At 39.8% G+C, this 26,508-nt stretch overlaps 1 protein-coding gene across 1 annotated transcript in view; it reads right to left on the bottom strand.

Annotated features, from left to right (window-relative positions):
* HHAT (hedgehog acyltransferase) overlaps nt 1-26,508 on the bottom strand; it is a 1,153,474-nt gene that overhangs the window by 996,327 nt on the left and 130,639 nt on the right. Inside the window, exon 4 of the mRNA XM_053712382.1 lies at nt 1,803-1,916. Within this exon, the coding sequence (XP_053568357.1) occupies nt 1,803-1,916 (114 nt within the window). The remainder of the gene's footprint in view (nt 1-1,802; nt 1,917-26,508) is intronic.

The following is a 26,508-nucleotide window of genomic DNA, read 5'->3' as shown; positions in this document are numbered from 1 at the left end:
TCTCTTATGATCTTGTCGCAACTTTGTTATTATCAAGCTTGGATCATTGAACGGCCGGATCTACTTTTTTACCGCTACCCGGAAGTAAGCCGCATTCATACACGCTGCCAGTCCCAGACACGGATCTCCCAGTGCGGTAACGGAACACTCTCGGTCCTCAAGGGGGTAACGTACTCGAACAAAACTAAAGCTTTTAAGCTTCTTACCTGCCTGTTTGTTATCACCAGTCTGCATTATTGGGCAAATCCTGTTATCTGCAATATCAGTTACAAACAAACAATGTGTGTCTGCGGAGTGTCTGTACTTGTATATATTTTAGGATGTGTGTGAATGCGTGAAGTAAAAGGAGATCATTCTGTTTCATTCCTGTTACTACCATTGCTGATTATGACCGTGTCAGTATTTCTACTCCATCTGTGGCTCTTATATAAATATATATTGAACATATGATATATATCTTATTTATAAATCTTTATCATTATTAACACCTAAGTCTGTAGTTAATACCTAAATTCATCATATATCAAATGCCTCATGTTGTCTAATCAGGATACATAGAAGTTGTTTTCTGATTAGTTCAAAAAAGAGCAACAAGCTCTAATTTTAGGGCTAATCTTTATATAAAGTGCACAAATACTTGTTTTCTGAATTGTAAACTTCAACATACCACAACTACTGAGCCATATTGTCCACTGTGTTTTACCTGCCCGCCCATCCACATGCGATCCCGCCCCCCTCCTTCTCCGATGGCTGCCCACCCGCATCCCTGCATCAGCTCCCACCCACCAACGATCACGGCCAATGATGGCCAATGCAGAGAGGGCCACAGAGTGGCTCTCTCTGCATCGGACTGCTAAAAAGTGTTATTGCAGGATGCCTCAATATTGAGGCATCACTGCAATAACATGAAAGCGGCTGGAAGCGATCGGGATCGTTTCCACCGCTTTCAAAGACCAACGACGTACGGGGTACGTCCTTGGTTGTTAACTGCATTTTTTTGCAGGACGTACCCCATATGTCGGTCGTTAAGGGGTTAATGAAGTGCACAACAATGCAGAAATTAGTCATATAAATGCAATATACAACTGTAACACTGAGATAAACCCTGCTTTTTATTTTGTCCCACATTTCTCCAGATTATAAACCTGTAACTTAACCATCAAGTATTTAGCAACACATACATAACATTATGTTACAATGAAGCTATGCCTATACCTAGCCCCTTTGCATCACATCAAGTTCCAATATAAATTATTTATTTAAGGAAGTTGACAGCTGAAGTTGGATAAAGTTTTTCTCTTACATTTCCTATCTAAATATCAAAGTATATATTTCAAGATCCACATTTATAGGTATGTTTGTTAGATAAGCAACGTCATATATTCTGTACTGCTGATTTGAATTTTGTTTCATAGAATATAATTCTGCTTTGATTCATTTCTAAAATGTGTTTCCTTGTCCTGCAAACAAAAAGAAAACTCCAAAGCTGCCCTCATATGCAAAGGTTAAACACTCTTTTTATAAAATGTCGCTCTATTATTTCAGCACATCATTTGCATCACTAATAGTTATGTTAGTAAATAAAACATAAAAAAAAACCAAGATGCTTAAAGTGCTTTTTATTTCAGCACAATAAAAATCCTTTTATGGTTTGGCACGTATGTCATTTTCTTTCATTTAGTTACTGTGTATATAAATCTTCACAGGAAGTGGATGACCTGCATAACGCTTGACAGTTATGGAGTGCAGGAAAGATGTTTTATGATGTCTGAAGCTATTGAGTCGTTTACTTAGATACAAACCTTTTCAAAGCAAATTCTGGCAAACTGTGAAACCACAACATGTCCCAGCATCAGCCACATCAAGGGCCACCGACACCATTCCATCCAAAAGCTCCATTCAAAGTCCGTAGGGTCCTGTACAAAAAATAAGCTTTTTTTAGTCTTAGAAGGAATCTATCAGCTCAATCAGTCTTAATCAACTTAATTCTTGTGACAGATATTTTACTACCTATTGATCTTAGAAGCTACTGTAATGCTCTCACTGCAGCATATCAGGTGGCTTGCCTCTGTTCTACAACTTTTATTTACAAATTATTAATATTACTAGTATTATTATTCAGTGTTCTCCCAGGGCCTATTTAGGGCCAGATTACGAGTAGAACGCTAACAGTTAAGCGCAAACTATAAGGGGTTTATTACGGGCGTTTGCGCACGTTGGGTTTTCCGCTCCTATAACAAGTTGAACGTAAACACGATCGCGTGAGCGCAATTGCGATTAGGCTAGAATGATTATAGCATCCTCAGAGCTCTGGTTAACTGTTTCATGAAACAAAAAAGTGTCACAAAACAAATAAAAAATGTATACTTTACTTCAAAGGGCATTGAGCCCTTTGAAGTAAAGTAGATGAAAACATGTCAAAACATATTTATGCAATATTAATTTTTAATAAAGTGCTATACTGTGTATGTACTGTAAATATTTCACATTCCAATGGTCTGCACATAGCAGAATGTGGAGAGAGAGAGAGAGGAGAGAGAGAAGAAGTGAGAAGAATTGAGAAGAAGAGAGAAGAAGAGAGAAGAAGAGAGAAGAAGAGAGAAGAAGAGAGAAGAAGAGAGAAGAAGAGAGAAGAAGAGAGAAGAAGGGAGAAGAAGGGAGAAGAAGAGAGAAGAAGAGAGAAGAAGAGAGAAGAAGAGAGAAGAAGAGAGAAGAAGAGAGAAGAAGAGAGAAGAAGAGAGAAGAAGAGAGAAGAAGAGAGAAGAAGGGAGAAGAAGGGAGAAGAAGGGAGAAGAAGGGAGAAGAAGGGAGAAGAAGGGAGAAGAAGGGAGAAGAAGGGAGAAGAAGGGAGAAGAAGGGAGAAGAAGGGAGAAGAAGAGAGAAGAAGAGAGAAGAAGAGAGAAGAAGGGAGAAGAAGGGAGAAGAAGGGAGAAGAAGAGAGAAGAAGAGAGAAGAAGTGAGAAGAAGAGAGAAGAAGAGAGAAGAAGAGAGAAGAAGAGAGAAGAAGAGAGAAGAAGGGAGAAGAAGAGAGAAGAAGAGAGAAGAAGAGAGAAGAAGAGAGAAGGGAGAAGAAGAGAGAAGAAGAGAGAAGAAGAGAGAAGAAGAGAGAAGAAGAGAGAAGAAGGGAGAAGAAGGGAGAAGAAGGGAGAAGAAGGGAGAAGAAGGGAGAAGAAGGGAGAAGAAGGGAGAAGAAGGGAGAAGAAGGGAGAGAGATCTTTTTGTCGGGTTAGCACACTTGTGAATATGCGATTGGGTTTGCGTGCGAGTAGGGTGTTGGCTGTTTCCCCAACTTTTTTGCTCCATTGACTTCTATAAGGAATAGGTTATCGCATGCGTGATATCCTAATTTTGGCTTTTTATGCGCTTCGGGCTAATGCAAAAACAGTTTACTTTTTAATACGAGTGCAACCTGACGCGCACAAAATGCTTACTTAACGTTAAATAGCCCTCCACTTGTATTCTGGCCCTTAGTGGGCACAACAACCGACTGATTTTACTGACTACCTGGCTAAAATTTAAGCCAATATTCAGCTGAAATTATCTAGTATTCATTTTTTTCATGTTTGTTGCACACATTATCATTAAATCAATTTATGTATAATTTTGCAATTAATTTGTGCTTTGGATAGCTTAAAGGGACATGATAGTCACATTTTGAAGCACTTGAAAGTGAGGCAGCGTTGCTGTAAAAAAAGAAAAATATTTACTTCAACTTTTCCTAAGTATTCACAACCTATTGTAAAGGGACTTTAAGCAACAAATCAGGATACTAGTCCCAGGACTTGTAAGGGAGCATGCATCTGGTATGTGCAGGGACAGTCATGTTATTTCCCTATTAAGTTTAAGGAAGTTAACTATGAAATCTCATGAGATTTCACTGAAATCTCATGAGATCACAGCAAACCATAGCATGACCTCAACACTGCTGATGCTGATAGGCTATTGTTTTGTTTTATTTTTGCTCAAGTTGCAGCTGGATAGTAGCTGAAGTATAACGGTTACTAAAGCAACACTTGCTCTTATAAGATGAAAATGTTTTGAGGTAAATGATCTTCCCTTTTTACATAGAGATGTTCAGGTGATAATTTCTTGACAGTTTTTATAGTTATGCTGCATCCCTTTCAAGTGATTTAGCATATGGGTATTATGTCCCTTTAAGTAACATTTGAAAACAACAGACAAGGTTCTAATATTGCAAAATATTACACTACTCACACCCTGGTACCGCATTATGCCCCCACCCAAGCTGGTAACACTTTCTGTGGAGAACACTGTTACTATTATTATTAAATGAATACTATAAATATATATGATAAGTTATACAACGATTTTTAAGTCACCTGAAACAAATATCAAAAAAAGAACTCAGTCTATTTTAAAACGTTAATATTTACGTCAACTATGTGAAACACCCTGAATAGATATTACAACTCTAGTAAACTGTAGCTACTGATATCAGGCAGCTTGACCAACTGTGCATCTATATTATACTTAACACCAATGTTCCCTCTAATGTTTTGAGCAGTGTGCGCAAATATTTTTTCCTGTGCAAATTTTGGCCAAGTCACTAAAATGTTTGCGCACTTTAATCTTGAGCAAAGTCAAATGTGAAAAACATAATTTATGCTTACCTGATAAATTCCTTTCTTCTGTAGTGTGATCAGTCCACGGGTCATCATTACTTCTGGGATATTAACTCCTCCCCAACAGGAAGTGCAAGAGGATTCACCCAGCAGAGCTGCATATAGCTCCTCCCCTCTACGTCACTCCCAGTCATTCGACCAAGGACCAACGAGAAAGGAAAAGCCAAGGGTGAAGTGGTGACTGGAGTATAAATTAAAAAATATTACCTGCCTTAAAACAGGGCGGGCCGTGGACTGATCACACTACAGAAGAAAGGAATTTATCAGGTAAGCATAAATTATGTTTTCTTCTGTTAAGTGTGATCAGTCCACGGGTCATCATTACTTCTGGGATACCTATACCAAAGCAAAAGTACACGGATGACGGGAGGGATAGGCAGGCTCTTTATACAGAAGGAACCACTGCCTGAAGAACCTTTCTCCCAAAAATAGCCTCCGATGAAGCAAAAGTGTCAAATTTGTAAAATTTGGAAAAAGTATGAAGCGAAGACCAAGTTGCAGCCTTGCAAATCTGTTCAACAGAGGCCTCATTCTTAAAGGCCCAAGTAGAAGCCACAGCTCTAGTGGAATGAGCTGTAATCCTTTCAGGAGGCTGCTGTCCAGCAGTCTCATAAGCTAAACGAATTATGCTACGAAGCCAAAAAGAAAGAGAGGTAGCAGAAGCTTTTTGACCTCTCCTCTGCCCAGAGTAAACGACAAACAGAGAAGACGTTTGTCGAAAATCCTTAGTTGCCTGTAAGTAAAATTTTAGAGCACGGACTACATCCAGGTTGTGCAGTAGACGTTCCTTCTTCGAAGAAGGATTTGGGCATAAAGAAGGAACAACAATCTCTTGATTGATATTCCTGTTAGTAACTACCTTAGGTAAGAACCCAGGTTTAGTACGCAGAACTACCTTATCCGAATGAAAAATCAAATAAGGAGAATCACAATGTAAGGCTGATAACTCAGAGACTCTTCGAGCCGAGGAAATAGCCATTAAAAATAGAACTTTCCAAGATAACAACCTTATATCAATGGAATGAAGGGGTTCAAACGGAACGCCCTGTAAAACATTAAGAACAAGGTTTAAACTCCATGGTGGAGCAACCGTTTTAAACACAGGCTTAATCCTGGCCAAAGCCTGACAAAAAGCCTGGACGTCAGGAATTTCTGACAGACGTTTGTGTAACAGAATGGACAGAGCTGAGATCTGTCCCTTTAATGAACTAGCGGATAAACCCTTTTCTAAACCTTCTTGTAGAAAAGACAATATCCTAGGAATCCTAACCTTACTCCAAGAGTAACCTTTGGATTCACACCAATATAGGTATTTACGCCATATCTTATGGTAAATCTTTCTGGTAACAGGTTTCCTAGCCTGTATTAAGGTATCAATAACTGACTCAGAAAACCCACGTCTTGATAAAATCAAGCGTTCAATTTCCAAGCAGTCAGCTTCAGAGAAGTTAGACTTTGATGTTTGAAGGGACCCTGAATCAGAAGGTCCTGTTTCAGAGGTAGAGACCAAGGTGGACAGGATGACATGTTCACCAGATCTGCATACCAAGTCCTGCGTGGCCACGCAGGAGCTATTAGAATCACTGATGCTCTCTCTTGTTTGATTCTGGCAATCAATCGAGGAAGCATCGGGAAGGGTGGAAACACGTAAGCCATCCTGAAGTCCCAAGGTGCTGTCAGGGCATCTATCAGGACTGCTTCTGGATCCCTGGATCTGGACCCGTAACGAGGAAGCTTGGCGTTCTGTCGAGACGCCATGAGATCTATCTCCGGTTTGCCCCAACGTCGAAGTATTTGGGCAAAGACCTCCGGATGAAGTTCCCACTCCCCCGGATGAAAAGTCTGACGACTTAAGAAATCCGCCTCCCAGTTCTCCACTCCCGGGATGTGGATTGCTGACAGGTGGCAAGAGTGAGACTCTGCCCAGCGAATTATCTTTGATACTTCCATCATAGCTAGGGAGCTTCGTGTCCCTCCCTGATGGTTGATGTAAGCTACAGTCGTGATGTTGTCCGACTGAAACCTGATGAAACCCCGCGTTGTCAACTGGGGCCAAGCCAGGAGGGCATTGAGAACTGCTCTCAATTCCAGAATGTTTATTGGCAGGACACTCTCCTCCTGACTCCATTGTCCCTGAGCTTTCAGAGAATTCCAGACGGCACCCCAACCTAGAAGGCTGGCGTCTGTTGTTACAATTGTCCAGTCTGGTCTGCTGAATGGCATCCCCCTGGACAGATGTGGCCGAGAAAGCCACCAAAGAAGAGAATTTCTGGTCTCTTGATCCAGATTCAGAGAAGGGGATAAGTCTGAGTAATCCCCATTCCACTGACTTAGCATGCACAGTTGCAGTGGTCTGAGGTGTAGGCGAGCAAAGGGTACTATGTCCATTGCCGCTACCATTAAGCCGATTACCTCCATGCATTGAGCCACTGACGGGTGTTGAATGGAATGAAGGGTGCGGCAAGCACTTTGAAGTCTTGTTAACCTGTCCTCTGTCAGGTAAATCTTCATTTTTACAGAATCTATAAGAGTCCCCAGGAAGGGAACTCTTGTGAGTGGAACGAGTGAACTTTTCTTTTCGTTCACCTTCCATCCATGTGACCTTAGAAATGCCAGTACTAACTCTGTATGAGATTTGGCAGTTTGAAAGCTTGAAGCTTGTATCAGTATGTCGTCTAGGTACGGAGCTACTGAAATTCCTCGCGGTCTTAGTACCGCCAGAAGAGTGCCCAGAACCTTTGTGAAGATTCTTGGAGCCGTAGCCAATCCGAATGGAAGAGCTACAAATTGGTAATGCCTGTCTAGAAAGGCAAACCTTAGATACCGGTAATGATTTCTGTGAATCGGTATGTGAAGGTAAGCATCCTTTAAATCCACTGTGGTCATGTACTGACCCTCTTGGATCATGGGCAAAATTGTTCGAATAGTTTCCATCTTGAACGATGGAACTCTTAGAAATTTGTTTAGGATCTTTAAGTCCAGGATTGGTCTGAAAGTTCCCTCTTTTTTGGGAACCACAAACAGATTTGAGTAAAACCCCTGTCCCTGTTCCGATCGTGGAACTGGGTGGATTACTCCCATTAACAAGAGCTCTTGTACGCAGCGTAGAAACGCCTCTTTCTTTGTCTGGATTGTTGACAACCTTGACAGATGAAATCTCTCTCTTGGAGGAGAGGATTTGAAGTCCAGAAGGTATCCCTGAGATATTATTTCTAGCGCCCAGGGATCCTGGACATCTCTTGCCCAAGCCTGGGCGAAGAGAGAAAGCCTGCCCCCCACTAGATCCGATCCCGGATCGGGGGCCCTCAATTCATGACGTTTTAGGGGCAGCAGTAAGTTTCCTGGTCTGCTTGCCCTTGTTCCAGGACTGGTTAGGTTTCCAGCCTTGTCTGTAGCGAGCAACAGCTCCTTCCTGTTTTGGTGCAGAGGAAGTTGATGCTGCTCCTGCTTTGAAATTACGAAAGGAACGAAAATTAGACTGTCTAGTCTTAGTTTTGGCTTTGTCCTGAGGCAGGGCATGGCCTTTACCTCCTGTAATGTCAGCGATAATCTCTTTCAACCCGGGCCCGAATAAGGTCTGCCCTTTGAAAGGTATATTAAGCAATTTAGACTTAGAAGTAACATCAGCTGACCAGGATTTTAGCCACAGCGCCCTGCGTGCCTGAATGGCGAATCCTGAATTCTTCGCCGTAAGTTTAGTTAGATGTACTACGGCCTCCGAAATGAATGAATTAGCTAGTTTAAGGACTCTAAGCCTGTCCGTAATGTCGTCCAGAGTAGCTGAACTAATGTTCTCTTCCAGAGACTCAATCCAGAACGCCGCTGCAGCCGTGATCGGCGCAATGCATGCAAGGGGTTGCAATATAAAACCTTGTTGAACAAACATTTTCTTAAGGTAACCCTCTAATTTTTTATCCATTGGATCTGAAAAGGCACAGCTATCCTCCACCGGGATAGTGGTACGCTTAGCTAAAGTAGAAACTGCTCCCTCTACCTTAGGGACCGTTTGCCATAAGTCCCGTGTGGTGGCGTCTATTGGAAACATTTTTCTAAATATCGGAGGGGGTGAGAACGGCACACCGGGTCTATCCCACTCCTTAGAAACAATTTCAGTAATTCTCTTAGGTATAGGAAAAACCTCAGTACTCGTCGGTACCGCAAAATATTTATCCAACCTACACATTTTCTCTGGTATTGCAACTGTGTTACAATCATTCAGAGCCGCTAACACCTCCCCTAGTAATACACGGAGGTTTTCCAGTTTAAATTTAAAATTTGAAATATCTGAATCCAGTCTGTTTGGATCAGAACCGTCACCCACAGAATGAAGTTCTCCGTCCTCATGTTCTGCAACCTGTGACGCAGTATCTGACATGGCCCTAATATTATCAGCGCACTCTGTTCTCACCCCAGAGTGATCACGCTTACCCCTTAGTTCTGGTAATTTAGCCAAAACTTCAGTCATAACAGAAGCCATATCCTGTAATGTGATTTGTAATGGCCGGCCAGATGTACTCGGCGCTACAATATCACGCACCTCCCGAGCGGGAGATGCAGGTACTGGCACGTGAGGCGAGTTAGTCGGCATAACTCTCCCCTCGTTGTTTGGTGAAATTTGTTCAATTTGTACAGATTGACTTTTATTTAAAGTAGCATCAATACAGTTAGTACATAAATTTCTATTGGGCTCCACTTTGGCATTGCAACAAATGACACAGGTATCATCCTCTGAATCAGACATGTTTAACACACTAGCAAATAAACTTGCAACTTGGAATACAATTCAATTAAAAACGTACTGTGCCTTTAAGAAGCACAGAAAATCTATGACAGTTGAAAACTAATAAATTGAAACAGTTATAGCCTCAATCCTTGTAAACAACACAACTTTAGCAAAGGTTTATCCCAATAGCAAAGATAACAAATTCTGAAAGCAGGAAACAATTACAGAATAAACGTTTTTTTATCACAGTCAACTATAATTCTCACAGCTCTGCTGAGAGAAATTACCTCCCTCAAAATAAGTTTGAAGACCCCTGAGTTCTGTAGAGATGAACCGGATCATGCAGGAAATACAATGAGCTGCTGACTGAAAAAACTGATGCATAGAAAAGGCGCCAAAACCGCCCCTCCCCCTCACACACAGCAGTGAGGGAGAACAGAAACTGACAGAAAAAAAACAGATTTAAGCAACTGCCAAGTGGAAAAATGGTGCCCAAACATTTATTCACTCAGTACCTCAGCAATGAAAACGATTTTACATTCCAGCAAAAACGTTAAACATAATTTCTAGTTATTAAACAGCTTTATGTACTTCTTACAGTGTAATTCTCTGAAGTGTAAAGTATACATACATGACATTATATCGGTATGGCAGGATTTTCTCATCAATTCCATTGTCAGAAAATAAAAGCTGCTACATACCTCTATGCAGATTCATCTGCCCGCTGTCCCCTGATCTGAAGATTACCTCTCCTCAGATGGCCGAGAAACAGCAATATGATCTTAACTACTCCGGCTAAAATCATAGCAAAAACTCTGGTAGATTCTTCTTCAAACTCTGCCAGAGAGGTAATAACACACTCCGGTGCTATTTTAAAATAACAAACTTTTGATTGAAGATATAAAACTAAGTATAATCACCATAGCCCTCTCACACCTCCTATCTAGTCGTTGGGTGCAAGAGAATGACTGGGAGTGACGTAGAGGGGAGGAGCTATATGCAGCTCTGCTGGGTGAATCCTCTTGCACTTCCTGTTGGGGAGGAGTTAATATCCCAGAAGTAATGATGACCCGTGGACTGATCACACTTAACAGAAGAAAAAGGTAGTAAATAACTCTGAGATGGCTGCATCACACAAGCAATGATGGTCTAGTTTGTTGTTCTCTATATATAAATTATTGTTATATAACTAAACAGATGTGTGTTATTTCTAGAACTACTGTTAATGGTAAGAAACACACACACACACACAGAAGAGAGAAGGAATACTAATTGAGAAATCAGAGATAGAGCAATAAAAGCAGAAAGAGGGCAGAGAAGAGAGGAGGGGAAAGAGAGAAAAGAGGATTAGAGAAAAAGATGAGAGAAGGAGAGAGAAAAGGAGTGAAGAGACAAGATAGAAGGAAGAAAGAAAACACAAAGAGAGAGAAATGGTGAAGGAATAGGACAGAGAATAGAGAGCAGGGAGAGAGAAAAGAGAGAATGAAGAAAGAAAAGGTAGAAAGAGAATAGGAGAGAAGATGATGAGAGTGACAGAGAAGAAGATGAGAGAGAAAAGGAGGCATGAAAAGAGAAGATAGAAAACACAGTGTCTCCCTGAGAGAAGAGAGTTAGTAAAGATAAGACAAAGCAGAGAAAGATGAACTGAGGAGGCAAGAGAGAAAGAGGAGAAAGGAAGAAAAGCAAAAGATGAGAGAGAGGATAAATGGAAGAGAGAAAAATACAGGGAGAAAGAGTACAGAAAATATATTGCAGAGCTAAGAAAAGGAAGAGCGAGAAAAGAGAGGGAGGAGTGAAATAGGTTCGGTTGAGGAAAGAGGATGGAAGTGACAGAAGAAAGGAGGAGAAGAAAGAGAAAAGGAGGAGCAAAGAGAGAAGAAACATAGGAAAAAGAATGAATGAATGAAGAAAGAAGAGAGAAAACAGGAAGAGAGGGGACAGAGAAGAGATATCAGACAGAGGAAAGGAGGGGAAAGAATGAAGAGGGAAGCGATAGAAAAGAAAACACAGAAGGAGAGAGAGGAAGAAATGGGATGGATAAGAAAAGGCAGATAGAGAAAACATGACAGAAAGAGAGAATGGAGGAGAGAAGAAGAGAGTAAGAGAGAGAGGGGCTAGATGGGAGGGAGATAGAAGCGAGAATAATGAGAGAGAAGTAAAAGAGAGAAAAGAAAGAATAGAAAAGAAGAAAAATGTAAGAGAGAGACAGAGGGAAAGAGAGATGAAAGAAACAGAATAGAAGCTAATGAAGAGGGAGAGAGATAAGGATGATCAGACAGAAGAGGAAAATATGAGGAGGAGGAGGAAGAGTAGAGAGAAAAACAAAATGGGGGAGAGAGAGAGAGAGAGAGAGAGAGAGAGATAGAGAGAGAGAGAGAGAGAGAGAGAGAGAAAGAAACAGATGAGAGAAAATAAAGAAAAAAATAGATGGAAGAGAGTGAAAAGGAAGGAAAGATAGACGAGAAGACATGGCAAAGAGAAGAGAGACAAATATAAATCACAAATGGAGAAAGGAATGAGAGAGAGGACAGAGGAGGAGGAGAAAAAGCGGAAAGGAGAGAGGAGGAGAAAAGAAAGGAGGCTGCAAAAGGGAGATGTAGAGAGGAGAGGAGAGAGAAGAACAGAGAGGAGAGAGACAGAATGAAAAAGATGGAAGAGAAAAAAATATACACAGGGAGAGATTTGACAGAGAAGAATAGAAGAGATGGCATGGAGAGAAAAGAGGAAAAACGAGAGAGAAGCTAAGATAGAAAAGAGATGAGATTGAGGAGAATGAAAAAACACAGATGAAGATGAAAGAGGGGAGGAGAAAGGAAAGGAGAGAAAGATGAGGGAGCTAGGAGAGAGAGAGAAGAGAGATAGCAGGAGAGGAATATTAATTTATGAAAAAAAAGGGTTTAAAAAAGAAAATAATGTATAATAATTCACATTAAAATAGCTGATTAATATATCATATATACACAGGTGAGTGAGAGTTCAAGGATACTGAGCGGTAAGGTCTATGCGGGAACATACAGGAAATACTGCGTCGGCGCCTCTCCCGGCACAAACCCAGACCTGCAGACCAGGCTGTCTGTTCCAGGTATACAATAAACAAAGAAAATTTCCTTATAAGTTGCTCCCAGACCAAAAATGTCCACTATTTAAGGCACAACACAGACACATGAGTCAAAGTAAAGCGAATTGATCATACCTTTATTGTGGCATGTCGGACAAACACTCGGCAAATGCTAGCGGTGTGACTACCAGGAGACACAGGTGTGTGGAGTGTGATGACATCATTCATGAGGGTTAAACACACATTAGTGCAGGTGCAATAGTCTTAAAATTATACACCCTAACAAATTAGAGCATTTAATTTTTCGACTATTATGGCCCTTTAATGGTAAACTTTGTACAAAAACATTAGATAAACATTTGTAAAGGATTATGATGAACCCCATAGATTTACAGTGAGTAGTGAAAATAATGACATCCTCTAACAAATTACAGATGTCCCTTTAAAGGGACAGTCAACTCAAAAAAATGTATTGCTTAAAAAGCTAGCTAATCCCTTTATTACCCATTCCCCAGTTTTGCACGGTTATATTAATACACTTGTTACCTCTGTGATTAGCTTGTATCTAAGCATCTTCTGAGAGCCCCCTGATCACATGACTTTTATTTATTATCTATTGACTTGCATTTTAGCTGTGTTGTGCAGAACCCACGGGCGAGAGCACAATGTTATCTATATGGCTCACATGAACTAGTACTCCCATGTTGTGAAAAGCAAATAAAAAAGCATGTGATTAAGAGGCTGTTTATAGTGGCTTAGAAACCGGCAGACATTTAGAGGTTTAAAGGTTATAAAGTATATTAATATAACAATGGGTAGCAAAGGCGTTTTCTATCTTTTTAAAGAATAACAATTAAGCACAGGGTGCAACTGAAAGCTGAAGGTTGAGTGTAGTAAAAGCTTCACTTTGCTATATATATAGCAGATGCTACCACAAAAACAACATTTATTATAATTAACATATACTATTTAAATACCATCAGTCCCTTGAAAGTAAACATTTCCTGCTATATCTGTCTTCATGTTCACCAAGGTGCAAGTTTCTTACCAGCAATGTCCTTGTTGACATTTAACGCATTTAATAAAAAGGCCACACGGGCAAATTTAATTTAATTAGCAGAATCAATGGAACATAGTCACTTCTAACCTCTATTATAAAGCCAGAAGTCATGTGAAAATTAAATTGTGCACTAGATAACACAGCTACATATGGTGTATTGCAGAGTAAGGTCAATTGGCTTGTATGCCGCATATTAATCAACTTGAAAAACATCAGGAGCAATTAAGGAAGCTGACACAGTGAATAAAATGAAAATAAATAAAAGAAAAACACTTTTCAGAGGTTAAACTATCAGTATTTTTTTTAAATTCTTTATGATATTTCAAAACAGAAATTTTTGCCAAGATCTGTTAATGAGTTGGTGTTTTTAAGGAATGAATTTCCCACTTTAGAATGAATATTCTTGATATATTCTGCACATAAATGAAATCCTCCTAATATTCTATAACCAAATGCAGCAAAAGTTCATTACCCAAATTTCTAACAGTTAGAACTGTGTTCACGGAGACCAAAACTGATTTTTTTTCCCAGAATTATTTAATCTACTTGACAATTAACCCGTTCGATGTACAGGAAAATGATGATGCCTCTTCGATCCCTGTTATAAAGCTATTTTCGGGATCCCCCACACTACACCCTGGGGATCTCTTGGTGACCTAGTGGGTAGCACTCCCAGTCTTCATGGGAGTGCCGGTGACGTCATCCCGTATGTATATGGTGATGTCACAAAGGGATTGAGCCAGGAAGCTCAGAGTAGCTGCTAGGGAGCTGCATGGGGAGGTTCTTCAAACCTCAATCTCAGCTCCCATAGCAGCTACAAACCTCCAAGACCCCTCATTGGAAAGAGAATAGCCTGCTTGGAGCAATAAAATAAAGCTTATAATTTAATAAATAAAGTAAAAACAAAAACACACAGGGATTATAGTTTATATGCACAATAAAAAAAAACAACTAGTATGTCTAGAGAACATAAATTATGCTTACCAAATAATTTCCTTTCCTTCTGTACAGGGAGAGTCCACAGCTGTCTTGATAACTTGTGGGAAATATTGAACCTGGCCACCAGGAGGAGACAAAGACACCCCAGCCAAAAGCTTAAATAGCTCCCCCACTTTCCTCATCCCCAAGTCATTCTGCAGAGGGAGCAGTAGGAGAAATATCAGGGTGAAAAAGGTGCCAGAAGAAACAAATTAAATTTAGGGCCGCCCATCGGAGAACACGGGCAGGAGCTGTGGACTCTCCCTGTACAGAAGGAAAGGAAATAATCTGGTAAGCATAATTTATGTTTTCCTTCTTAATACAGGGAGAGTCCACAGCTGCATTCATTACTTGTGGGAAATTATACCCAAGCTACTGATGACACTGAATGCTAACGGGAGAGAAAAAAGAGAGGCAGACCCCATCTGAGGGCACCACAGCCTGCAAAAACCCCTATTCCCAAAGGCTGCTTCAACAGAAGCAAAAAGAAAAAGACAAAACTTTTTGGAAAAGGAATGCAAGGAGGGTCAAGCAGCCGCCCAACAATCAGATCCATAAAGATCTCATGCCAGAGACCCAAGATGACGTCACTGCTCTTGAAATGAGTGGTAAACCTCTGAGGAGGCTAGTGTCCAGCTGTCTCCCATGTCAAGCGGAAGACACTCCCCAACTAAAACTAAGGAAGTTTGCAATGTCTTCAGACCCTTGCACTTCCCAGATACAATTATTCAACAAAGAAAACTGTCAATTCTTAAGTAGCCTGAAATAGACCTGATTCTCTAAAAGGGTAAAACCCTTTTCCAGAAGGAAGAGGAGGCGGTCCTGCTGCAGTATGCTTCCGTAAAGGACCGGGGTAAACGGACCGAACCAAAACCGGTGAAGGGGTGTGTGGAGCCAACCAAATGCGGGGGACATCCGCAATGAACTCAGCAAAAACGAAAAAATGGTAGGCTACTGAGCAACAGGTAAGAAAAAAGATTTATGATTTATTCCATTAAAATGACAAGGAACACAACAATATAAAAAGGGGTGTTAGCCATCTAACATGTTTCGCGCATGAGAGCTCTTACTCATAGATGCTAAGTGCAAGTAAGAAAAACCAGAGCATTTAAAGGGACAGGCACCAATAGGAAACAGGTTCATCAGGTGACATAATGTAACAGGTGTCACATAAATAATTTCACAAAATTTGTTAAAGTTGTCTGCCCTTCATATATGCTATAGTTTGTATATTAAAAACAAATACATTTTACTTGTGAAAGAAAAAGCAATATTTGGCTCATAAGAATTGCATCAAATGTTTAAATACTCAAATGATTCAGAAACAGTTCATGATAGGAACAATATACAAAAAGCAAACGAAAGAAATAAGTAAAAGAGAGAAATAAAGTATTTACACAAAACTGAACCATATCAAAGTTGCATAACAAACAATATATGAAAAACTCATAATAATTATATGTTGGAAAACAATTGATATGTATCTTCCTGCATGTAATAGTGTGAGGAATAATTAACAAATATTTTGTTTGTTTTGTAATGAAAGTATTTGCCATACATGCTAATTATTAAAGAAAACAAAACAAAATGAAATGGGGTACACCCAGGGCTTACATATATCTTATATAGACTCTACACTTTAAAATAAATTTTTATTGGAATTTTTATTATTGCATAAATTCAAAAGTAGAGGTAGTGTCTATATTCACATTTACAACCATAGGTGAGACCCACATGTATATCATAATGTCCAGACAGATATTAGTGTATGCAAAGAGTTATAAATCCAAGATTTTTAGAAAACATAAGTATATGTGAGCATACTAATATGAAAATATATGTATGGACATCAATATACAATGATAAATATACACTCTCATATCTGTCTAATCCACGAAATATCTCATATCCCACTCTAAGTTCATACCTAGTGGCGATTTAGATCTTAACTTATAGATCCAAAATAATTCCTTTTTATCCAATATTTTAGATAAATTACCCCCACGTGTGGGTACTCTAGCAATATCTATAACCTTAGTTTTAAATTTGGGTACATTGGTGAGGTGGAAAAGGTTAAAATGTTTGGCCACTGCGGAATCTTTATTAAAATTCTTTACATCCCTAAGGTGTTCCCTAGTACGGTCCCTGAGACTTCTGGTTGATTGACCTACATACTGAGCCCCACAAAGTTGGCAATCAAGTAGATATACAATATAGGAGGTCAGGCAGGTAGCATAAAAATCAATTTTGAAAGTTTCACCTGTAACTGTACTACAAAAACTATTGGTGTAGTCCAAGTTAGGCAATTAGAAAGGTGTGCTCTAAAATTGCCCTTACCGCTAAGCCAGTTAGCATCAGTACAGGCCTTAGATTTCACTAGACTAGGTGAAAGCTTGGAAGCTAATGTGGGAGGTTTTTTTGCTACAAATCTACAATCTTTGATATAAGATTGAAGGATTTCATCACTCTTCAATACATGTAGATGTTTTTTAAGAATACTACATATGGAATTATATTGGAGAGAGAATTCCGTTGAAAATACAATGCTATCCTCATTTAAATAGTTTCTTGTTTTAGGATCATCCCTAGATATAGCAATACTGCTAGTTGTCTCTATTAAGGGGGAGGGAAGGGGAAACCTGTGTCTTAGGTTTCCAATATTTAGTCTCCTCAAATACTTTGGTTAGCTCTTTTTCATTATAACCTCTGGCTTTGAGTCTTACAATTAATTCTTTACCCCCTTGTATATAATTTTCAATATTGCTGGCATTACGTCCGAGTCTGATAAATTGGCTCCTAGGTATTGATTTTACTAGATGATGTGGATGGCAAGAGGTAGCATGAAGTATGGTGTTACCTGCCGTATCCTTTCTGTATGTACTGGACTGGATCTTATGTGTGGAAATGTCACCATATAGGTGAAGGTCTAAAAAATTAACTCCCTCAGGGTGCAAATCTCCAGTAAATCTTAAATTCATATCATTGTCATTAATAGTGGTCAAAAAATCATCAAAAGGAAAGTCATCTTTCACAATGAAAATAAGATCATCTATATACCTCATGTACATAAGGATGCCGGACCTGAAAGGTTCCCCAATGTCATATATATGCTGGAGCTCCCACCTACCCACAAATAAATTTGCGTAAGAGGGGGGGCGGAGCCTACAGCCAAGGAGAGCAGACGTATATGTCTGGAGCTCCTTTCCTATATTTGACTAAACATGGGCAAATACTCATATTAATAACCATTTTAACCCTCAAAGAGTGCAGAATTTAGAGGAAGCTACTACTATCACTTTCTCAGGAAGCAGAATTCAGATTTATGAGATCTGAAGCAACTCCGGAGACATTGTCACTTGGGGCCTATTGCGGCTAACGATCTACAACTCTAGTCGCAGACCACGCGGTCTGCACCATCTTCTTATATACCGCACTCCTACCGCTGCTGTGGAACATCCTAGACTGCTAGGCTTGAGCAGCTTTGCTCCAACATAATGGAGGATTATGGAGAAGTTAGAGCCCTCCTGACGGAATTAGACCGACGCATGACGAGCCAGTTTGATTCCCTAAGTAGCGCCATCCGTTGCGGCTCTGAATATAGAGAAGCATCTACAGTGGCTGAGGTGGGGACAGAGCGAGCAGACCTCCGGTCACAGGCACAGACGGCTCTGACTGCTAGAAAGAAGTTTGCAGAGCCTCCATCTATACACCGGATTATTATATCCTCCCTTACCTGGCCCCAACATACACAATGTATTGCCGCTAGTTTGCGGGGAGGAGTGGGTTGTCAGATGTATGATGCGGCGATCACTAAGAAAATTGCTGTCCTCCCTGCTACAACCCCAGATGGGATGAGACCTGAGATGACCACAGAGCGCTATGAGGTACTTCGCAACTTCGGCTCTAGTACCGGCTCTTCCCGGTCTAATAAGTACCTGATGATAGCTGCGTTGATGCGGATGGAGCCCAGAATCTGGCAGACCCTGGAGATCACTCACACAGATGGCAACTTCAGGCCACATGTGAGATTACATCTGATGGTCCGGCATGGCGATCTATACCCTAGAAGGGGAATTGGCTGAATCACCCTTTGCTTTATGTGATACCCGCTATGTGTTAGGGGCCATTCTGTGATTCCTGGCCGGGCCTACAGGGGTATGATTTATGAGATACTATGCCACTACATAACGCTTTATATTAAGCTTACTTTTTACACAACACTTTGATGATGACAGTACTGTCGGATGGGATATTTTCCTACATGTTTGATCTTCCCTGAGCTAATAACATTATTGGTGACATATCATCCCCCTGTAGATCTCTCAGAATAACGACTTTAACGTTAAATGACCATACCATCAGGGCTCCTGGAAAACCCTTATAATAACTCTTGATTATTGGGTTCATAGCTAAGTATTATATAGCCACTTGTTTATTGTTAATATCTATACTCTTGGCGCACTTTTTTTCACATCAACACCAGGTTTAAATTGTCTAGGCAATAGCTATGAAAGAATAATGCAAAATTAGGCCTAAACCCAGACATTGATATATATCTCCTGTGTAAGTTGTAGCCTCTGGTGGGCCAGATCTCCAGAGGTCTACCTTATATCCATTCTGCTTTTACCTACAATAACCAATATGATTGCATTCAATATAACCACTATCATTGCACTGTATTAACCATTTTTTGTTAGATTAATGTCAGCTCTCTCTTTTGCAAGCCTATGCAATAATATGCTGGCCTATATTACCTTATATATTTTAGAAAAGCTGCCTTTCCAGACCCTATTAAGGTTATGATATGAGGCACAAGTTAGACACCTAAGTTGTAGGCTGGTAGGAAATATACAAGCCACACAATGGAGGTCAGCCTACTTCTATTCAGGATGGTTGCTCCCAAAGCCATGCTTGACTTTAGATATTCATTTCAATAAAACGTTATTGGTGTATTGAGAGCCATTTTGGTATAGTTCACTTCTTTCTGATGGCTTATGTTACCTTTTTTACATATGGAAATTATTGCTATTTTCTTAAGCGCTATAAATTTATATATTGTCTCATACGCCTATTTAACCTGAGGAGTGTTGAGCTGCTATTTAGACTTTTATGTAAATGTATACTATTACAGCTCTAGTGGCTGCATAAGAGCTCTCATTTCCCTATACTCTGACTAGCAGGTTAATATGCTTTAGCTAAGGCGCTAGCTTACCAGTAAGCTCGTGTACCTATTAGTGAACGAGTGCAGTAGTCCAGCTATTAAATATGTCTACTATGTATTGCATACCTGCTGCAGTATAGCCTGTTTAGTTAGCTCTCCTAGATATTAGCAAACTTCTCCTACTCTAGGTCTCATCATTAATGCTGGTCTATGACCTGAAACAGAAAATTAGAGTTCCATATTCCTGGCTGACATATATTTAGCTTATATTATATGAATACATTCACCTTAACCCTCTTTTATTGCTGCAGCGTTATTACTTTAACTAACAGTATTAAGCACTTGCTTATTGAACTGGGCCAGTTAATACACAGGCTTAGCTTGTATAGAATAATAAATATGTCATACCCAGGTATCTTCCTTATCCCACATTAGTTATATTTTCACATTGGTGACACATGGTGTTTTGTTATGCTATTTACATATATGAATAAGGCCATTTTAGAGTAGTGGCAATTCAATTTTCATAGTTCAAAGCTTATTTTCACCTATTATACTATATACCCAAGTGTTCAATAAATATTTTTGCCCTAGCTTACCATCCAATATTACAATTAACATATGGCCTGGGCTCTGAAAAATGTTACCCTTCTGATCGCACTAATGTAGATTATACATGCAGTAGGTTCATTTATATGTTTTAGATTCCAATTGTCAGTGTTCTTGACAAATTAGTTAGCGTATAAACAAATTTATAATTCTATTGCTCATGTTTAATGTTTTGTATGTTAGGGGACTCCTAATTATAAGTGGGACTGTCTATACTACTGTTGATATTTATCAGTGACGCCCTACAGCTTGTACAGATTGTATTCAAAGTTGCATGTTTTGGATAATAGCATACCCCCTGTGTTGAGCTAATCGGTTGCACAATCTGTCTACCCTTGCTGTGTTCCTCTCTTCCCTTTCCCGCCGGTACATGTTGTCTGCGGGTCATATCCCTACTCCTTTTTCCCACATCGCTTATAGCTAGCATTTCCCCTGGAGAGGAGCTCACCCAGAAGTCTTTTATGCCCTACACTTACTATTTACCTCTTATCGCATAACCATATTCTGGTCACCACCAACATAATCCCCTAATCTTCTGCCCCATAGCTTACAAACTTTACAGTGATGACAATGCTAAGCCACTTTAGGCCCTGATCCACACTTTCTATCTATCCTGCTGTTACAGACCTTCACTATGGTCAAAACCAATCTACTCTCATAATCTCTTGGCCCGTAGTTTATAAGTTTTGCTGTAATGGCAGTGTTAAGCCATTCTACACCCTGATAATGTCCCTCTACTATCTAACTCCCCTTTAACACTATAGGTACAATCATTTCAATAGAGGGGAAACTTATCGACAGGGAATACCCTAACCCGCTATATATTAGATATAATATTCCCTAGACAGTCCTAGGACCCCCCTTTTTGGACATTTATAAGCTCCCAGCACATACTCTAAACTTTGCATACTCATATAAGGCTCCGTTCCCCCCCCTTCCCCTATGTGTATAGCGGTGCTTACCCGCTGAATATCCCCCCCCCCTGTATATCTCAGCCCAAGAGTGGCTGTCGCATAAGCTAATTCTCCACAGCCTGACATCCCTAACTCTGATACTCTATTGATTATTTTCTATAGTACTGTGGAGACCTTTCATTAATATTATAACATAAAATGAAGTTATATTCCACCTCGCCTAAACTTTTTGTCTATTTTCAGGGTGTGATTTGATATATAATTATATTGTTACATGAATAGCCTGTTTTTTCTCTTACTAATGATGTTAATCTATAGACAATGTATCATTTACACTGGTGTAATTTTGGCCTCAGGGCGATGCTTGTTTGTTAATCTATATATTTAACTTCAATAAAAAAATTATTTAAAAAAAAAAAAAAAAATTTGCGTAAGAGGGGGCGAATTTCACCCCCATAGCTGTTCCTTGGCATTGTAAATAATGGATTGAATCAAAGTTAAAATAATTGTGGGTAAGTAAGAACTCCACAACCTCCAAGATAAACTGTTTAATCTCATCCTCGTAGGTGGTGTTTCTATTCAGGAAAAATTCCAAGGCCCGGCATCCATGCACATGAGGTATAGAAGAATACAAAGATGTGGCATCTATTGTCACCCATTTGTAGCCTTCCTGCCATTCAAAATTCTCTAATACTTCTAGAAGATGGCTGGAATCCCTGATGTAGCTATATAAACTCCTGACTAAAGGTTGCAGGATACTATCTATCCATTCAGACATAGGCTCCAAAAGGGAGCCTATGCCTGAAATGATAGGGCGCCCTGGGGGGGATAAAAGGCTTTTGTGCGTTTTTGGGAGATAATGAAAAATCGGTGTGATAGCATGTGTAGGCAAAAGATATCTAGATTGTTCAGTAGTGAAAATACCCAAGGAAACAGCTTCCTCAAGTAATTTCTGTAACTGTTTTGAAAAAACAGCAGTTGGATCCAACTCAAGTTTCCTATATGTAGTGTTATCAGATAGTTGTCTAGCGGCCTCCATCATGTAGTCAGACTTATTGAGAACAACGACATTGCCCCCTTTATCCGAATTACGGATGACAATGTCGTCATTCTCAGCTAAATCCTTTACAGCTTGTCTTTCCTTTCCAAAGTAGTCAAGTTATGTTTGTATCTATAACTATCAGAATTACATGTTTCCTCTAGTTTCAAAATATCCTCCTCTACACGTTTGTGGAAAGAATTGATAAAGTTACCCCTAAACTGTCTAGGATAGAAGTTAGACTCATATTTCCTTGGAACTGGTAGAGTTTCTTTCTTAGAATCATTAATCTCTACATTTAGATTATCTATAGTTTCAATTAGACAAATATCTGAAAAGGAAAATAATTTATTCCAATCTACATTTTTTTCATTTTTTTCTTCATTTTTTTCAATGCTGTTAGTTAAAGAATTAGATACATCATATGTGATAGTGTGCTCATAATTGTGAAAAAACCTTTTAAATGTCAACTTTCTGATAAATCTGTTTACATCAATTAAAGTCCTAAATGCTGAAAATGTATGTGTCGGTGCGAATCCTAATCCCTTCTTCAGGACTTTTTCATGTTCCTTGGATAATTGAGTGTCAGAAAGGTTGATAACATTAAGAGTTATTTGTTCTTCTGCGATTTCAGTTGTTTTCCCATGTTGTTTTCTCTTTTTCTTCCTTGATCTTCTTGTCCGTCTCCTAAAGGGATGCTTGACTGGTTGTGAGTTTTAGGACGAGCTGCCTTATCACTATTGGCTTTATCTTTCTTTGATGTAACCTGTGAAGACAAGGAAAGAGAAGAGGGATGGGGAGACACTGGAACAGACGTATCATCACTAGATCCTGTGGCATCAGAGTCACGGTCAGTGGATTCCGGTTCAGTGGATGAGAAGACCACCCTGCGTTCTTTATCTTTTTTCAAAATAGGTTTGAGGGGTCTATTATCCTCCACGTCATTCGACCGTTTCTTTGAAGGTCTCCTATGACGTCTACGGAACCTCGACCAGTCGTATACTCTGTTATTATCATAGTCTTCGCGGTCACGTAGAAATTTGTTCTTTTTCTTTTCAGCAATTTCTGCATCTGCTTTCTTTATTTTTTCTTTCATTTGTAATTTTAATTCTGCATATTGTTCCTCAGTTTTGCGTGCTTTTAGGTCTGCTTTGGTGGTCAGAATTTTATCTTTCAGATTATTACTTTTCTGTTCTTTGCTTTTTGCCAATACCCCTAACAACTTTAGAGAACACTCATTTAGAGCTGTATTCCATTCATCCTGTAGATCACTGTCTTCCAGATCATAATTAGGATATTTTTTTATTCTGAGGCCTCTGGGGATTCTTTTCACATCTATATAGTGTGTCAGTGTAACAACATCCCACATGGACCGTAAATCAGACATTAGTAGTTTCTCTAAGGTGTTAAAGAGTTGTTTTAAATCACCTTCACATGTAGTGTTAGCAGAACTTGAAAATATAGTGTCAAAAAATTGCTTTCTGTTCTGAATATCAAAGAATGTAGCCAAATTGCCACCTTCACCCTCCATGTTTGTGTGTCCAATAAAGTCTTATGGTATAAAAATTAACCTGTTGCTGCTCACACAGTTAACCCTTAAACTCAAATTTAAATTTATATACCGGTAAGGTCTATATAATAGTAATGTCCAATGTGTATGATACAACTGAATTAGTAAAAAAGTTTACCCCTGCTGCAATTCGAAGAAAACTGACATAAAGGCATTTGATTAGAAGGTACCATGGATGAAATGAAAAACACACGTCACCATCAAAACATAGTGTCAACTGAAAGTTCCCTTTGTCAAGCAAAAATAGGAAAGCACGAATATCATATAGCCAAGCTGAAGCCAAACTGAAAGTTATTTGCGTTAGTCCAGCGTTAGTAAGGAGCGGGTAAGCAAAAGAAAGCAAAAGCCAGTTTTATAGCATTACACACTTCATGTGCTGTACATCCGTGAATCATTCATTAAACAGTAAAGGCTGTACCTGATAAGCATCTCGGCAATTCCTATGTAGTGGAGTGTAGTAGTCTTCTTATTAGCAATGTCCAACGTCCGTTAACGAGCAAGCACCGAAGTTTGTCCAGAATCACAGAAGGAAGAGGAGGCGGTGCTGCTGCAGTATGCTTCCGTAAAGGACCGGGGTAAACGGACCGAACCAAAACCGGTGAAGGGGTGTGTGGAGCCAACCAAATGCGGGGGACATCCGCAATGAACTCAGCAAAAACGAAAAAATGGTAGGCTACTGAGCAACAGGTAAGAAAAAAGATTTATGATTTATTCCATTAAAATGACAAGGAACACAACAATACAAAAAGGGGTGTTAGCCATCTAACATGTTTCGCGCATGAGAGCGCTTACTCATAGATGCTAAGTGCAAGTAAGAAAGACCAGAGCATTTAAAGGGACAGGCACCAATAGGAAACAGGTTCATCAGGTGACATAATGTAACAGGTGTCACATAAATAATTTCACAAAATTTGTTAAAGTTGTCTGCCCTTCATATATGCTATAGTTTGTATATTAAAAACAAATACATTTTACTTGTGAAAGAAAAAGCAATATTTGGCTCATAAGAATTGCATCAAATGTTTAAATACTCAAATGATTCAGAAACAGTTCATGATAGGAACAATATACAAAAATCAAACGAAAGAAATAAGTAAAAGAGAGAAATAAAGTATTTACACAAAACTGAACCATATCAAAGTTGCATAACAAACAATATATGAAAAACTCATAATAATTATATGTTGGAAAACAATTGATATGTATCTTCCTGCATGTAATAGTGTGAGGAATAATTAAATATTTCTAGAGAAGGAATAGGACATATAAAAAATAAAAACCACAATCTCTCGATTGAAGTCACAAATAGACACAACCTTAGGGAAAAAAAACTAACTAGGCTCGTAGAACAGCCTTATTATAGAGGAAACCCCAATAAGGAGTATGTGTTTTAAGGTTGTAACACAGAGACTTAGGCACGTAGAAGCAATCTATAGACGGATTAGATCATTAAAGATAAACTTCAAAGACCACCTCCTGCACAGGTAAAAAAGTAGCCCGATGCAACCCCCTAAAAAGATCTAAGCTCCAAGAAGGAGCATCAGATTGACTCACCGGCCTGAACGCAGTCAGAACCCTAGCAAAAAAAAACTGAAACGCCCGGAAGCTCAATGAGCCTCTAAGGCAGAAAAAACACACAGGGCCCAGAAACTGTCCCAACAAGTAACTAGCTAGGAAGACCCTTCTCCAAATCATCCTGGAGGAAAAAAGGGAACCCTGGCAAGTCAGATAGAGTGCCAGGACGAATCATGCTCTTCCCGACAAAGGGGGTCCTTCACACCTGCGATAGATGACGAGGAACCAGCTACGCGCTAAAGGAGAGGACCGTAACCTCTCAGAAAAAAAACTCTCTCGGATAAGACCAAGCGACCTCCCACAGTCTGCCTCAGAAGAATAGCATTTGATGATTCAAAGGGGCCTTGACCCAGCAGATCCCTGCAACAAGGTAACTCCCATGGAGGCGAAGCCCCTAAACCGCGATAAGGATCTCGCTGGCACAAACGGACCAATCAGTCTCACTGATGCCTGCGCCTGCTAGCATCGAGCTATCACTGTAAAAAAAAGTGATATGGCAGACGAAGAAAAAAGTTGTATTGGACCTTCAAAGCCCCCCTAAGGAACCATTAGCTCTGCCAGAGGATTCCTGAAGATTCTCCTGAGATTCTCGATCAGCGTTCCCCTTCAGATACAAACATCCAAAAACCTTCGGATAGGGACATTATCCCCGGATCAAGGAAATGATTGTAGGGAACATCAATCCCTGAAGATCACACTCAGAGAGTGAATCGCTAACAACGAGCAGTAGTGGGCCTCCGCCCACCACCAAACTCGAGATACTACCCTCTACGCAGGGGAATCTCTCTTTCTCCGAAAAAGATCTAAGCCACTGAGAGAAAAAGAAAAAAAAAGGCCGACTATAATCCATACACTGGGACAAACCCAGAAGACCAAACCCTCAGAGCAACATGCTTGCCTGAGGAACCATAAAAATAATCGTGAGAGAATCTCCTGAATCCACGGTCCCCCATAGGACACGCTCTCCCCAAACTGACAAGCTAGCGACTAAGTCAAAACAGACCCAGGAGAGCTCAAAGAAATGTCTCTCAGGTCAGGGAGATCTGGACAAAACACTGGAGAGCGATTCTCCCAACCGGTATTCCAGGTAAGTCTGCTAAGATAGATTCAAAACAGCGCCATGCCGATGTCTCTGCCTCGGCTGAGATGAGACCTGTCAAAGGAAAGAAACCCAAAAA

The sequence above is a fragment of the Bombina bombina genome, chromosome 4 (assembly GCF_027579735.1).
Source record: "Bombina bombina isolate aBomBom1 chromosome 4, aBomBom1.pri, whole genome shotgun sequence".
NCBI lineage: Eukaryota > Metazoa > Chordata > Amphibia > Anura > Bombinatoridae > Bombina > Bombina bombina.
The sequence above is the reverse complement of the archived record's forward strand: the minus strand, read 5'-3'. Positions and strand labels throughout refer to the sequence as shown.